This window comes from Lolium perenne, chromosome 6 (genome assembly GCF_019359855.2).
Source record: "Lolium perenne isolate Kyuss_39 chromosome 6, Kyuss_2.0, whole genome shotgun sequence".
Classification (NCBI taxonomy): Eukaryota; Viridiplantae; Streptophyta; class Magnoliopsida; order Poales; family Poaceae; genus Lolium; species Lolium perenne.
This window is the reverse complement of record NC_067249.2, coordinates 261,040,354-261,054,205: the sequence shown is the minus strand read 5'-3', so window position 1 is coordinate 261,054,205 and position 13,852 is coordinate 261,040,354. Positions and strand designations below refer to the sequence as shown.

At 53.1% G+C, this 13,852-nt stretch overlaps 2 protein-coding genes across 5 annotated transcripts; one reads left to right on the top strand and one right to left on the bottom strand.

The window, feature by feature from the left end:
* The first annotated feature begins 275 nt into the window (after positions 1-275).
* LOC139829680 (FT-interacting protein 3-like) lies at positions 276-4,120 on the top strand. The gene has a single exon (XM_071821242.1). The coding sequence runs from the start codon at positions 682-684 to the stop codon at positions 3,718-3,720; it is 3,039 nt and encodes a 1,012-aa protein (XP_071677343.1). The 5' UTR covers positions 276-681; the 3' UTR covers positions 3,721-4,120.
* A 1,541-nt stretch (positions 4,121-5,661) lies between these two features.
* On the bottom strand, positions 5,662-9,153 carry LOC127305370 (glutamyl-tRNA reductase 1, chloroplastic-like). Of its 4 annotated transcripts, XR_011746219.1 has the most exons (4): positions 8,765-9,152; positions 7,837-8,481; positions 6,678-6,793; positions 5,662-5,909 (listed from the first exon to the last, which is right to left on the bottom strand). XR_011746219.1 is itself a non-coding variant. In XM_071821241.1 (3 exons), the coding sequence occupies exons 1-2, from the start codon at positions 8,985-8,987 to the stop codon at positions 7,884-7,886; spliced, it is 228 nt and encodes a 75-aa protein (XP_071677342.1). In that variant the 5' UTR covers positions 8,988-9,153; the 3' UTR covers positions 6,448-6,793; positions 7,837-7,883. The 4 variants fall into 4 exon arrangements, 1 of the variants encoding a protein (XP_071677342.1); XR_011746220.1 differs by lacking the exon at positions 8,765-9,152 and having other exon boundaries at positions 5,662-6,204; positions 7,837-8,685; XR_011746218.1 differs by lacking the exon at positions 5,662-5,909 and having other exon boundaries at positions 6,448-6,793.
* Between the last annotated feature and the right edge of the window lie 4,699 nt (positions 9,154-13,852).

Below are 13,852 nucleotides of genomic sequence, written 5' to 3'. Positions count from 1 at the left end.
ACAATAGTGCACAAGTATATTACTGTATGAAAAAATATATTATGCTGGATCTCGTAATATTGATTTGATATTTTATATCTTCGTATTTTTTAGATATCTTTGGTTAATCGTTGAAAATATTGAGTGTTGACTAAATTTTAGCAGGAACCTTACCGATTAATTGCAGTGGAGTAAATTCAGTAGCGCCACGGTCAAACATATCCTCAGGTCGTCGAACGACCATCCACCCAAAATAAATCGTTCCTTCTCCAAGCTCACTGCATTCAAGACTCGTTCCTTTTCGTCTTCCAAAGATCGTCGCATTCAAGAAGCAAGGAGACCAGACCAAAACCAGTGTCGAGCGCGCCCAAACCCCAAACGCCAAACCCCCGCCTCAAAAACCACCCAAAGCGAAGCGCAGCGGCAGAGGCAGAGCACCACCACCTTACCCGAGGAGACGAGCCGCAGCAGCGAGCAAAGCAGAGCCCCGCCCCCCACCTTGCTTCATCTCATCGATTGCGATGATGGAGATTCCACCACGCGCGCCTGCATCCTCCTTCCCCGTATAGCCCCCCTCTCCTATCCTACCTCGCTTCATTCCCCAAATCAGCAGCAGCAAGAACCTCCCTCCTCTGTTCTCCGACCAAGTTTGAATCTTCCCGACAAAGAATCGATTGGTTGCAGTAGCTCCGGAGCGGGGAGATGGCGAAGGCGGAGAAGCTGGTGGTGGAGGTGGTGGCGGCGCACAACCTGATGCCCAAGGACGGGCAGGGCTCCTCCTCGCCCTACGTGGAGGTGGAGTTCGACCACCAGAAGCGCCGCACCAGGCCCAGGCCCAAGGACCTCAACCCCGTCTGGAACGAGCGCCTCCTCTTCCCCCTCGCCGACCCCGACGACCTCCCCTACCGCGCCATCGACGTCGCCGTCTACAACGACCGCGCATCCTCCGCCTCCGCCTCCGCCGGCAACGGCCGCAACTTCCTCGGCAAGGTCCGCGTCCCGGCTGCCGGCGTGCCGGCTCCCGGGGAGCCCGTCGTGCCGCAGCTCTTCACGCTCGAGAAGCGCAGCCTCTTCTCCCACATCCGCGGCGAGATCACCCTCAAGATTTACCGCACCGGCGCCGGGGCCGGGGAGATGGTCGCCAAGGCGAGCAAGCAGGAGAAGCAGGCCAAGGCGCCAGAGGTCGTGGCCGCGCCGCCTCTGTCGGGGAACAGGAAGCAGCAGCAGCAGCACAACCAGCAGCATAACCAGCAGCCGGTGGTGCCCGTGCGGCCGCACCATCCGCCGCCGCAGCAGCAGCAGCAGCCACAGGCGCCCATGGACATGATGCCGCACCCGCAGCCGGCGCCCATGAAGCCGGTAATGCTCTCCGACCACTACCCCGCCCCGCCCTTCTTCTCCGGCCCCGCCGACTTCGCCCTCAAGGAGACGCGGCCCAGCCTCGGCGGCGGCCTGACAGCCGACAAGGCGAGCGCGACCTACGACCTGGTGGAGCAGATGCAGTACCTGTACGTGCGCGTGGTGCGCGCGCGCGGCGCGGCGGCGCAGGGCGGGGAGGCCGTCGTGGCCGAGGTCAAGCTCGGGAACTACCGCGGCGTGACGCCCGCCGCGGCCGGGCAGCACCAGTCGTGGGACCAGGTCTTCGCCTTCTCCAAGGAGACCATCCAGTCCTCGTTCGTCGAGATCTTCGTGCGCGCCCGCGGCGGCGGCGGCGACGACCACCTCGGCCGCCTCTGGTTCGACCTCTCCGAGGTTCCCCGCCGCGCGCCGCCCGACAGCACGCTGGCGCCGCAGTGGTACGCCATGGAGGACCGCAAGGGCGAGCGCGGCGGCGTGGAGGTCATGGTCGCCGTGTGGTACGGCACCCAGGCCGACGAGGCGTTCGGGGAGGCCTGGCATTCCAGGGCCGCCGCCGTGCAGGGCCACGGCCCCCTGGGATCCATCAAGTCCAAGGTCTACGTCGCGCCCAAGCTCTGGTACCTTCGGGTGTCCGTCATCGAGGCGCAGGACCTGCTCCCCATGGACAAGCAGGGGCTCATGGGGATGGGCAGGTACCCGGAGCTCTTCGTGCGCGCGCAGATTGGGAGCCAGATGCTGCGGACACGGCCGTCGCCGGTCATGGCGAACCGGGGGCCGTCCAGCCCGTTCTGGAACGAAGACCTCATGTTTGTGGTTGCTGAGCCGTTTGAGGAGTTCTTGGTGCTGTCGCTGGAGGATCATGTGTCACCTGGAAGGGACGACGTTCTCGGCCGCCTCGTCCTTCCGGTGTCCGCCATTGAGAGGCGCTGGGACGAGAAGCTTGTTGTCTCCAGGTGGTTTGGGCTGGACCGTAGCACTGGTGCTGGCAATGTCGCCGCCAACAACCCCAACAGGTTCGGGAGCCGGGTGCATCTCCGGCTAAGTCTCGATGGCGGCTACCATGTTCTGGATGAAGCAACGGCGTATAGCAGCGATCTCAGGCCGACGGCGAAGCAGCTGTGGCACCCGCATGTTGGCGTGCTCGAGCTTGGCGTGCTTGGAGCTAGTGGACTGATACCGATGAAGGCTGGCAATGGCAGGGGTGCGACGGCAGATTCGTACTGCGTTGCAAAGTATGGGCAGAAGTGGATCCGCACTCGAACCGTCGTCGACTCGGTGTGCCCCCGGTGGAACGAGCAGTACACCTGGGAGGTGTTCGACCCCTGCACCGTGATCACCGTCGGCGTGTTTGACAACTGCCATGTCGACAAGCCGGCATCAGGGAACACCACGGTTGCTGTCCGTGACAACTGCATCGGCAAGGTCCGCATCAGGCTCTCGACATTGGAGACGGACAGGGTGTACACCCACGCTTACCCGCTCCTCATGCTGCATCCGTCGGGGGTGAAGAAGATGGGGGAGCTCCACCTAGCCGTGCGCTTCGGGTGCGGCAATGCGGGCAACATGTACCATGCCTATGTCCGCCCGCTGCTGCCCAAGATGCACTATGTGGAGCCGCTGCTTGTGCGCCAGGTCGAGAGCCTGCGGTTCCAGGCCACGAGCGTCGTTGCTGCCCGGCTTGGCCGCACCGAGCCGCCTCTTGGCAAGGAGGTTGTGGAGTACATGCTGGATCACCGCTCGCATCTGTGGAGCATGCGGCGCAGCAAGGCCAACTTCTTCCGCCTCGTCGCCGTGCTCTCTGGTCTGATCGCCGTCGGCAGGTGGTTCGAGCTGGTTCGCTCGTGGCAGCACCCGGTGCACTCTTGCGTCGCCGTGTTCACGTTCCTGGTGTTCGTCCTCATGCCGGAGCTGATCCTGCCGACGGCGTTCCTGGTGATGGCGTTCACCGGGCTGTGGAGGTACCGTGTCCGTCCCAGGAACCCGCCTCACATGGATATGCGGCTGTCTCATGCAGACGCGGCCACCGTGGACGAGCTGGACGAGGAGTTCGACACCTTCCCTTCCAGCCGCGGCGACGTCGTCCGCTTCAGGTACGACCGCCTCCGCAGCGTGGCGGGGAGGGTGCAGACGGTGGTCGGCGACATCGCGACGCAGGGCGAGCGGATGCAGGCCGTCCTCAGCTGGCGCGACCCGAGGGCGACGCTGCTCTTCTCCATCGCCTGCGTCGCTGCTGCGGTCGTCGCCTACGCCGTGCCGATGAAGGTGCTGATCGGGCTCTCGGGCCTGTACGCCATGCGCCCGCCGCGGTTCCGCAGCAGGATGCCGTCCCTGCTCATGAACTTCTTCCGGAGGCTGCCTTCCAAGGCCGACATCCTGCTCTGATCCTTGGTAGCAACGTCTGCAGCTGCAAAATGGGCCCTCTAACCATGTGGCCGATTGATTCAGTTATTGGTTATTTTGGCTGGAAAGGATGATGCATTCACAGGAATTCAGCAAGAAACAAACTTGTTTGTTTGCTGTATGCGGTGCCTGGCTTGTTGTTGCTTAGCTTAATTAGTGTTAATGATTAGGTAATGTATGATGCTGCTTTGTGTTGCCCAGCGGAAGTAGAAGTCGACTTGTAGCTTAGCATAGCAGCCCCGTGGTGCTGTTCTTGTAGTCCCAGTTTAAGTTATGCAAAGACTGAAGTTCAGTAGATGGCAGTTGATCTATGCGATGATGATGTGCTGATGAAAAACAACCAGGTTTATTTACAAGTACAAGACTGTTTCCATGTTGAGCAGCTGCATCGGTCAGTATGCAGTGATAGTAAATGTTTGTTGTGTTCACTAATAGTATAGTAAACACAACAAACATGTTGGTGCTTCTCACGTGCAGACATGCATATGTGTGTTGCTTTTGTTCTCTGCTGCCGAGAACAAAGTGCTTGTTTTCGTGAACTGAGAGGCTAGCATATTTTGTTTGAGTTTTGTCTCCAGTCTCTTCCCACTAGACAGACACGCGAGCTTCGCCTCGCCGCCTGCCTGAGGTTGTCACACAACAGAGCTTGTACGCTGTATTTAGTGAATTTTTTACATACATAAAACTCGGTCTGCATGGCACTTGGCACAATGTGTTCACAATTTTGATTGTGATTATGGTTTCTACGGGTCTCATGTGTTGATGGCTGGTGTAGTTTTTTAGAATACAATCTTTTTAGTATCTACCCAAAAATATTTTAATATGATAATACATCACAATGGGAAACGTGTTACAAATAAGATTGATACATACAAAGGATGTTGTCATACCCAACAATCAGACTAATATCACTGGAATAAAGTTAATAATGAGGAAGCTTTAATAAAAAATACTTCAAAATTCGAGCGCTATAGCTACATCGTGTCCAGTATAAGAGCGTGTTCGGCAACCCTCCGGCTCCCAGATCCGCGGTGCTCCGGCCCGGAGCAGCGCCGAACGTGGCAACTCCACGGAGCCAGATCCGCGGAGCGGGACGATTCGGCTGTGTAATTCACGGAGCACCTATTTCGCTGATCCGCGGAGCAGCCCGACGCGGAGCAGCAATTAATTACGACGCTCTGCCACCGCCAAGTGAGAAAACTACTCGGTTCGATTCCTTCCTTCCCCGAGCGAGGCTCTCTCCCACACCACGCCAAGTGCTCCCGACCCGTCCTTGACCTAACCACCACAGGCTCCCGAGCCGCCGCCGCACCTCAACTCCGGCGTCGCCGTCTACCCGAGCCGCCGGAGCTGGCCGTCCGCCCGAGCCGCTGAAGCTGTTCGTCCACCCGAGCTCGCCGTCTGCCCGAGCCACCGGAGCTGCCAGTACGCCCGAGCTCCCCCTCCGCGGCCTCCATACTCTTCCCGGCCTCCAACCCGACGCCGCCTCCTTCCGCATCCACTGGGATCATCTACAACAGCGACCCAGGCCCGAGCCACACCTGGCAGCAGTCGTCAAGCCCATCCACTCGAGCTCAGCCCGACTCACACGCGCCTCCACGAGCCTGCCGGCGTCCTCCTCCAAGATCGACTCTTGCAACAGCTTCTCCGGCCTCCGCTCCCTCGATCTCCTCCTCGAAGGGCTCCTCCGACCTTGACTCGATGGGAGGGAATATCTGGTGGTGAGAGGAATTGGAAATCCCGAGATAATGGGGGAAGACGACCGAGAAAAAGAAAAAGTGAATCTGTCCCGAACGTTTACTGCTCTAGTCCAGACGCTGGAGTTGGGCTGACGGAGCTGGATCTAAGGATTTTGGGAAGCTGGAGGCTTCCCGAACACGCCCTAAATGTAACAAAAGGGGTATAACTGGAGAGAAATTAACATAGGAGAAAGTGTCCTTCGCACCAGGCCTGCAATGGTCAAGCAAAAATGCGAAAAAAAAGACATGCTCGACCTATCCATATATGTCATGAAGCTGCTTAGGCTGCAGTGTAAGAGAAAATAATTACTTTTGAATAACAATAGGTCTAAAACTAAACATTAGGCACATCGGCACATGGAATATGGATCACATGTGTTATTCAACACGTTTAGGGAAGTACACAGATATGAAATAGGTACATCCAAAAACCTGAAAAATCAAAATTCCAAGTTGAGACATAGGTGGGTCCAAATCCACCCGTTTGGCTATGAAAATGGGAAGATAGACTGTCAAATCCAATGTAAGAACCGACAAGGAAATAAAAAAATGGCATAAATTGTAGCGATATTGAATCTGGAGATGTAACTTGTAGCGATATGGTGTGTAACTTAGATAGCTGAATCAGATCATCATATGCTTGTTTCATAGAGCTAATATACAAATAAAGGTATAGCCCACTGCACCAACCGCCTCCAGCCCCACGGCCATCAACATGGTGGTTCCTCTGCAGCAGAGGGAAGGGGCTCAGCAGGCTGGGTATTCACCACGCTTAAAGCTTAGTTTAATACTCAACCAAACACAGCTAATGAAACAATTGAAGGGCAGGAAATGAGTTTGTTCTACAACCAATTATCTTACTTTGATAGTTCAAAAACAACTGTTGTCAAGTTTAGGGGGAGTGCACATGACCAAATTGCATTCTCTAAGATAATTTTAAGCAAGAAACCCAACAAAATTAGCCATCAACTCACAATAACCCTATAAACTAACAACATTAAGATCAGTAAACAACAAACTACATTTATTTTGCTCATACAAAAGTAAATAATTGTGGCTATCCTCACAGCTTAGCATTGTATAAGAATACATGTTATGTTACTATCCCACCAAAAAGAGATGCTACTGTTACAGAAACATCAACATGGCTAGGTAGTACTATATACTAATATACACATATAATGAGAAGTATTCATGTACCTGTGCAAAGAGGAAACAGAAAATAGCTGACCCTTTCAAGCTTTTGGTACATATACAATGAACTCAGGAACAACAAAATATCCAATACTCTTGTAGCGTGTCACCTTCTATAATGGCTGTCAAAATAATAGAATAAACAGATAAGAGACTACACAGAAGCGTTGATGGGTCTGTAACCTGAAATACATGAACCAAGACAGATTAACATAAAAAAAATCTTGTAATCATATAGAAATCTATGTGAATCATTTTTAGATAGCGGGCTAGCTTTAGATACAGCCTAATTGGTTCTTTTGCAGTAAAAGAGAAACTAAATTTGAATGATTCAAAAAGAGTATGCGTCGAGTAATTAAGATAAAATCCAAGTTTCTCAAGCTTTCTGTTACTCAAGAAATGAAGACACAAATTGGTCCCTGAACCATAACATACTAAAAATCATATTCAGATCAGCTTTTGAAGTACACGGCTACTGAACTACGAAACAGTTTCCAACTGCAGCAGTATTCTTCAGAACACTCTGCGATCTGAGTATCTAAGATAATCCTTCCAAAATATAGTAAATTAATTATCTAATTACACACTTATAGTCCTCAAGTAAGTTCATTGATATATACTATTGATAAACATAGAAGTAGCAAATAGACTTGCAATGTAAAAGCTTACAGAGCAAAAGCCACCTAAATGTGTGTGAAAGAAGGGAGATACAGTATGTTGAAGAAGGTTCAAGGTACTGTAATACAGTAACTGGTGAATGGAAATACCAGCGAGCTAAACATTAGCAAAAAAAAATGCCATAGTAAATCCGAATGGAATTTCAGTTTTGAAGTTATAGTGGATCTATTTACCATAGTTTGACAAAAGCATGCTATTACATAAGATGAGAATGAGTGATGATTTCTGCATACGAAAGAAATGTGACACATTCGCAATTAAATGAAATCTCAGGAAGGCAAATATCTAAAAAAAATATCCAGAATTCTGAATCGTTCTTCCATCTCCGTTCTGCTACATCATTCGATTCAAAAGTCTGAAATTTTAATGATTAAGCAGATGCATGCACAATCAATATGGCATGAGATCTCTAAGAAGCACATTGCATGTTTATCTTTTGTTCTGAAACTCACACAGACAAAATGCTACTTGGAAAGGAGAACCATACCTTGGTGAGTTCCTTGGGAGAGCGCGTAGAGATAGGAAGATGTGGCTTCACCCTGCTCATTGGTAACCAATTTGAGATCAGCACATACAGTGTCATAGTTTAGAAACTGGTATCCAGTACAAATATCGGATGGACTAAAGCACAAAACGAAATAATACCAAACAAGAATCAAAGATTTCCTGCAATTGGCCAATATGTGATACCCAAACCATGGGACAACTACCGTCTATTCTTACCATCTTATATTATGTGATCTGTATTTATATTAGTATTTGGTATTATTAGTCAGGCAGGCTCCTTAGTTTATGCTGCAACAGTAAGAACACCAGTTTGCTAAGCAAAGTATGTCAAATCTTTTTGTTGAAATAAAAAATACTATATCATTTATTCATCAGCAATGAACATACGAAGTGCAAATATCTGCGAAGGGCATGACTCCAAGATGAGTTACCACTACAAGTTGCCAATCTTTCGAAAGTCAGAGCAAAAAGAAATCTAATCAAGGTTTCATGAAGATATCGACATTTTCAATACCTTGATGTCCAATTGGCTCTTATGCCATCACAACTGATTGGTATCATGTATCCTACCTCTCAAACTGCTTGGCCCGCCGAACAGATAGGCTGTGAACACAAGGTCAATAACCTGCAAAAATCCTCCATGTGCTCACAACAATCAAAGCAGAACCGGGGGACAACAATGCAATCTCTCCTTTTCTATTGTCCAGGCACCCAGGAATCTACACATCTTTATCGAAGAAGGCATCTACACATGCTAGGCCAGAACCTACGCCAACTCCCGCAACGACCATGGAATACCACAAAGATACCCTAATTCGCGTACTTTAAACTAAGTAAACCAGCGTAGCCTTCAGACCCAGAGAGGCGGGGCTAGGGGAAGCGAAATCGGAAGAGGGGAAGGGACTCACGGTCGGCGGAGATCTTGAACTGCTCGAGCGCGGCGATGCTGGCCGCCTTGGCGAACGCCTGTGCGTCCCCGCCGGCGTCGCAGTGCACGACCCTGCAGCGCCTCCGCCCACCGGCGGCGACGACCCTCGGGCACGCGGAGGCGGCCCCCCGCGGCTTGGCGCTGGTGCCAGAGGCGGCGAATGCGCCCGCGGCTGCTGTGTCTGACGTCGCTCCCGCCATCATCAGACTAACAGAAGCAGCAGCGGCGGGCTTCCTCCCTCCTCACGGAGGAACCTAGCTCCGGTCGAGAGAAACCCAGCCCTCGGTCAAATCTCATGGAGGAACTCAAAGACTCGACCAACCGACCAAGAGAAAAGAAAGAGGTGGAACGGACGGCACCGTCCAAAGCATGAGCATGAGGCAGCTGTTTCTACACAGGCCCACAAACCACTGGCCCATCAGCAGAGAAGGCACATCGTTGCCTGGAGGCTGAATCGCTGCAGCCCATGGAGCCCACATTCAGAGACACAAAACGCAGAGATGACACGTATAGGGGCTGAGAATGCACCGATTCTAACAGCATTACTTCTTGTATCTAATGTGGTTGTCCCATGTGGCTGCAGGCTTAGAATAATGAAACAGAGAATTCTTGTTCCTGTTATGAAATCTGAACATGCAAGCGCTGTGCTTTGTTAATATCCAATGATCTGCAGAGAAAATTTGTCTTCCGGTCTGGTTCCTCAAGTGAAGTACTTGTCTTTTCCAGTGATTACTACTTCACTAGATTCATCTCATTACCTTTGAAGCAATTGGTGTTGGAATTTTGCCTTAAATTGGCCAACCTATTTAACTAAGTCCATAGTCGGGGATGTAAAACTGCAGCTGATGACAGCGCGGGAAGTGGTGTTGAGGCTGGATGTCGCCATGGAATCACGAACGGTGTCTCCGGACGAGCGTCGACTCCGGGCTCACCTTAAACGCGCCTATTTGGGGTTGGCTTCCCTCGAGCGCACGATGGCCCACAAACGGGCCAAGATTGCATGGCTGAGGGAAGGGGATGCAAACACGGCCTTCTTCCACCAACATGCGGCCTACCGCCGCCAAAAGAACGTTATCCATAGCCTCCAGGTCGAGGGCGCAGTCATCTCAGACCATGCTGCCATGGCGGAGGCTTCTTTCACTCACTTTGAGGGTCTCCTAGGCACTCCTGTGGACCGTCGATACTCGCTGGATCTGGACTTCCTGGGAACGCACCCAGTGGACCTATCCGAGCTTGAGGCTGCGTTCACGGAGGACGAGATCTGGGAGGTTGTTAGGCGGCTGCCCCATGGCAAAGCGCCGGGCCCAGACGGGTTCACGGCTGAGTTCCTTCAAAGTTGTTGGGGGATAGTGAAAGAGGATTTTATGGCAGCTTTCAATAAGTTGTTCACGTTGAGCGGGCGCGGATTCCAGGGCCTGAATCAGGCTCTGATGATACTGCTGCCCAAGCGCCCGGATGCGGCGGCGCTGGGTGACTACCGACCGATCAGCCTGATACATATCTTTGCCAAGCTGGTGGCGAAAACTCTGGCGTCTCGCCTGGCCCCTTGGATGGAGTCTCTGGTGGATCGCAACCAATGTGCTTTCATTCGCAAACGGTGCATCCACGACAACTTCATGTTGGTTCAGCAGACGGCTAGGTTCCTCCATCGGATGAAAGAGCCACGGGTGATGCTCAAGTTGGACATAGCGCGGGCCTTCGACTCCATCTCATGGGGATTCCTTGTTGAGGTCCTCCGTAAGATGGGGTTTGGACCGAGGTTCTGTGAGTTGGTGGCCATTCTACTGTCCACGGCAAGCACTAGGGTGATGCTCAATGGCGAGCCAGGCCCCCCTATCTGGCATAGGAGGGGCCTAAGACAGGGTGATCCGCTATCGCCTTCGCTGTTCGTGCTAGCCATGAACATGCTTAACAGGGTGCTGGCTAAGGCCATCGAGTTGGGGATCCTTCGACGCTTGGCGCGGAGGGAGATGGTTACGTCGGTATCACTCTACGCCGACGACGTGGTCATCTTTTGCCATCCGGATGAGACGGAGTTGCGAGCTATTCGCGACATCTTGGAACTCTTCGGGGAGGCATCGGGACTGCATACCAACTTCGCCAAGTGCTCGGTATCCCCTATTGCCTGCTCGGAGGAGGAGGCCCATGGTGCGGCCACCGTTATGGGGTGCCAGTTGGCACCCTTCCCGGTGAAGTACCTTGGCATCCCTCTATCGATCAGACGGTTGTCGGGTGAGGCGTTTCAGCCTGTGGTGGATCGGTTGGCGGACAAGCTGCCTACCTGGAAGGCATCCATGATGCCTAGGGCGGGGCGCTTGACACTTGTCCGCTCGGTGCTTGCGGCCATACCGCTGCACCAGCTCATAGTGCTTGCCATCAACAAGAAAGCACTTAAGCAAGTGAACAAGATCCTACGCGGATTCTTGTGGGTGGGCAGGGCTGACGCCAGTGGCGGACACTGCCATGTCAACTGGTCTAGGGTATGTCGTCCGCTGCGGTTCGGTGGATTGGGGATCCCGGACCTTGCCCGCACCGCTATCAGCCTAAGGGTCCGCTGGCTGTGGAGGATGCGGACTGACCCCCTGCGACCTTGGCGCGGCCTCGATATGCAGTTCTCCAAGGCAGAGCTTGATGTCTTTGCTGCTTCCACCTACATGGTGGTAGGCGACAGGACGTCCACCCTGTTTTGGGAGGATAGGTGGATGGATGGTCAATCCATCAGGGAGATAGCGCCAGAAGTTTATGCGCTGATCCCCAAGCGCCGTAGGAGGCAGCGTACCGTGCAACAGGCGCTGGTGGAGCGCAGTTGGATCTCCGACATAGTTGGTGCGCCTAGCGCTTTGGCGCTCTGGCAATATGTCCAACTGTGGAGCAGACTCAGGGATGCTCAACTAACGACAGACTCTCAGTACTCTTCCCGATCCTGCTATGACACCCTCTTCCAGGGGGCGGTCACTTCAGGATCGTGGGAGCTAAACTGGAAATCCTGGGCGCCGCCTAGGGTGAAGTTCTTCATATGGTTGGCCTGCCTCGACAGATGTTGGACGAGTGAGAGGCTTGCGCGTCGTGGTCTACCACACGCTGTGCGATGCCCGTTGTGCGACCAGTTCGAGGAGACTCGCACATTCTTACCGGTTGTCCCTTCTCCAGGACTATCTGGTATGAGGTCCTATCGTGGATTCGATCCACCTCAGGGCACCCACGGTTGAGGGTGACTTCGCGGAGTGGTGGTCGCTGGCGGTGCGGACCGCTCCTCGCCAGCTGCACAAGGGTACCTCGTCACTGATCATGCTCACTGCATGGGGAATATGGAAGCATAGGAACGCTGCAGTCTTCGACAATGCGCGTCCCTCGGTGGCTTCCCTGTTCGAGGACATCACGGCCGAGGCGCGGCAGTGGGCGGACGCGGGGGCCCGAGGTCTTCGCCAACTACTCCCTTAGATTAGCTTTCTTGGGTTGAGTTGTATGGCGTGGTGTTGGTCCTTTTTTGGACTTGTACATATAACCTTCTTTTCTATCAATGCATCGAAACGCAAGGCTTTTGCGTTTTCGCGAAAAAAATAATTTCTAAAAATCCTAAAGGCTCACTCGGCCCAGTAATGCAAAGGCGATCCTTCGGGTGTGGGGTGAGCTCCTAAGCCAAGCACACGGAGCCTTTCAGCTGTACGGATTTCATGGGGGTGGTTTCGGAACCTCCTTGGCACTTACTTCCAAATCGCTATTGGGACCGCTATCGGCCGGTGGAGATGCTCTTAGTGTCATCTGGTAGTCGTCAAGCCAAGTCTTTGGCTCATGTTGCATGTCGTACTTGGGAGTATCGGAGGGCAGCTTGAAACCTTTCAGCATCTTGTCCCGGCGGATGCGGCAACTGAAGCAGCTTGCGTCGCACAACTCGTCATCTTTGTCGGAGTTAGAGGAATCGTTATTGGCACGCTCTACGCGAGATCTATCGACCTTGCATTGCGTGATGTCTCTACGGGCGTCGTGTTCACGGGTTCCTCGTTCTCGTGGCTCTTGGCAACGTGATAAGTTGTCATCTCGCGGTGGAGAGCGGTCTGCTCGTCATGGTACCACCGCCTTTTCGGTGATCCGCTTCCCATCTAACGTGAGCATGACACTTGTGAGACCTAGGCCAGCAATAGCGGACCGATGAATAGCTGCTCGGGGATCGTTGAGGCTGATTAGCCAGCAGGTACGTAGTACCCGCGATTAGGGCACCTTCTGGCGTCTTGGCCATGCGGTTGTATGTTGTGTCCACCGTCATGAAGGATGAGTCGAGGCGCGTTGATAGCTCGCGCCTGTCTTTCTCGGGCATGTCCTGCAGCCGAGAGTGCCGTTTAGGTGTCCTGGCTAAAGAAGAGTGGAGCAAAGCCCGTTGTGCCCGCCGCTGGCTCGCTGCGTCGGCAAACTTTTGCGTGCTTCAAGATCTGCTTGCATCTTGCTCTCAATCGCGTGCTCTTTTTGGAGGATGTGGCGGTACACCACGGTTCTTCCCGCGTCACTTTTACCCGCAGAGGAGTCATGCCTCTGATGGCTTCCCTTGCTCTTTCCTAATCCTCTCCAGGGATGTTGTCGGTAGTACTGCCAGCAGATACTTGAGGATTCCCATCATCAAGTCGTCAAGTCCTGTGATAGGGTTGACAACCGGATAGTGTAAACATGTTGGATACATGTTGTTGTTGCAGCTCCTGTTATCGGTGAAGCCATCGTCGTTATCTCGGATGAGATCATTCGAACCTGCGATGTGATGGGCATCACAATCGATGCAGTAGATTGATGTTGGTGTAGATTCTGACTCATTGGAGGAGCCGGCAAAAGATGGTGCTGGAGAGGCTAGGGTAGTCGATGATGATGTTGATTCCCCCGGAGCCGAATGGATCGGATCTGGGAGGCGTAGAGTGTCCACCGTGCTGACGTGAAAACAAAGATCTTCAAGCGCCATATCGATTCCTTCATAGAAAGAACTAAAGGCAAAACGCCGAGCTGACGATCGTGGCCTAAAGGTGAGAGATCCGAAGCAAATCAAATTGTCTGGGGCCGGCGAGTCGTAGATCGCGAAGGTTGGATC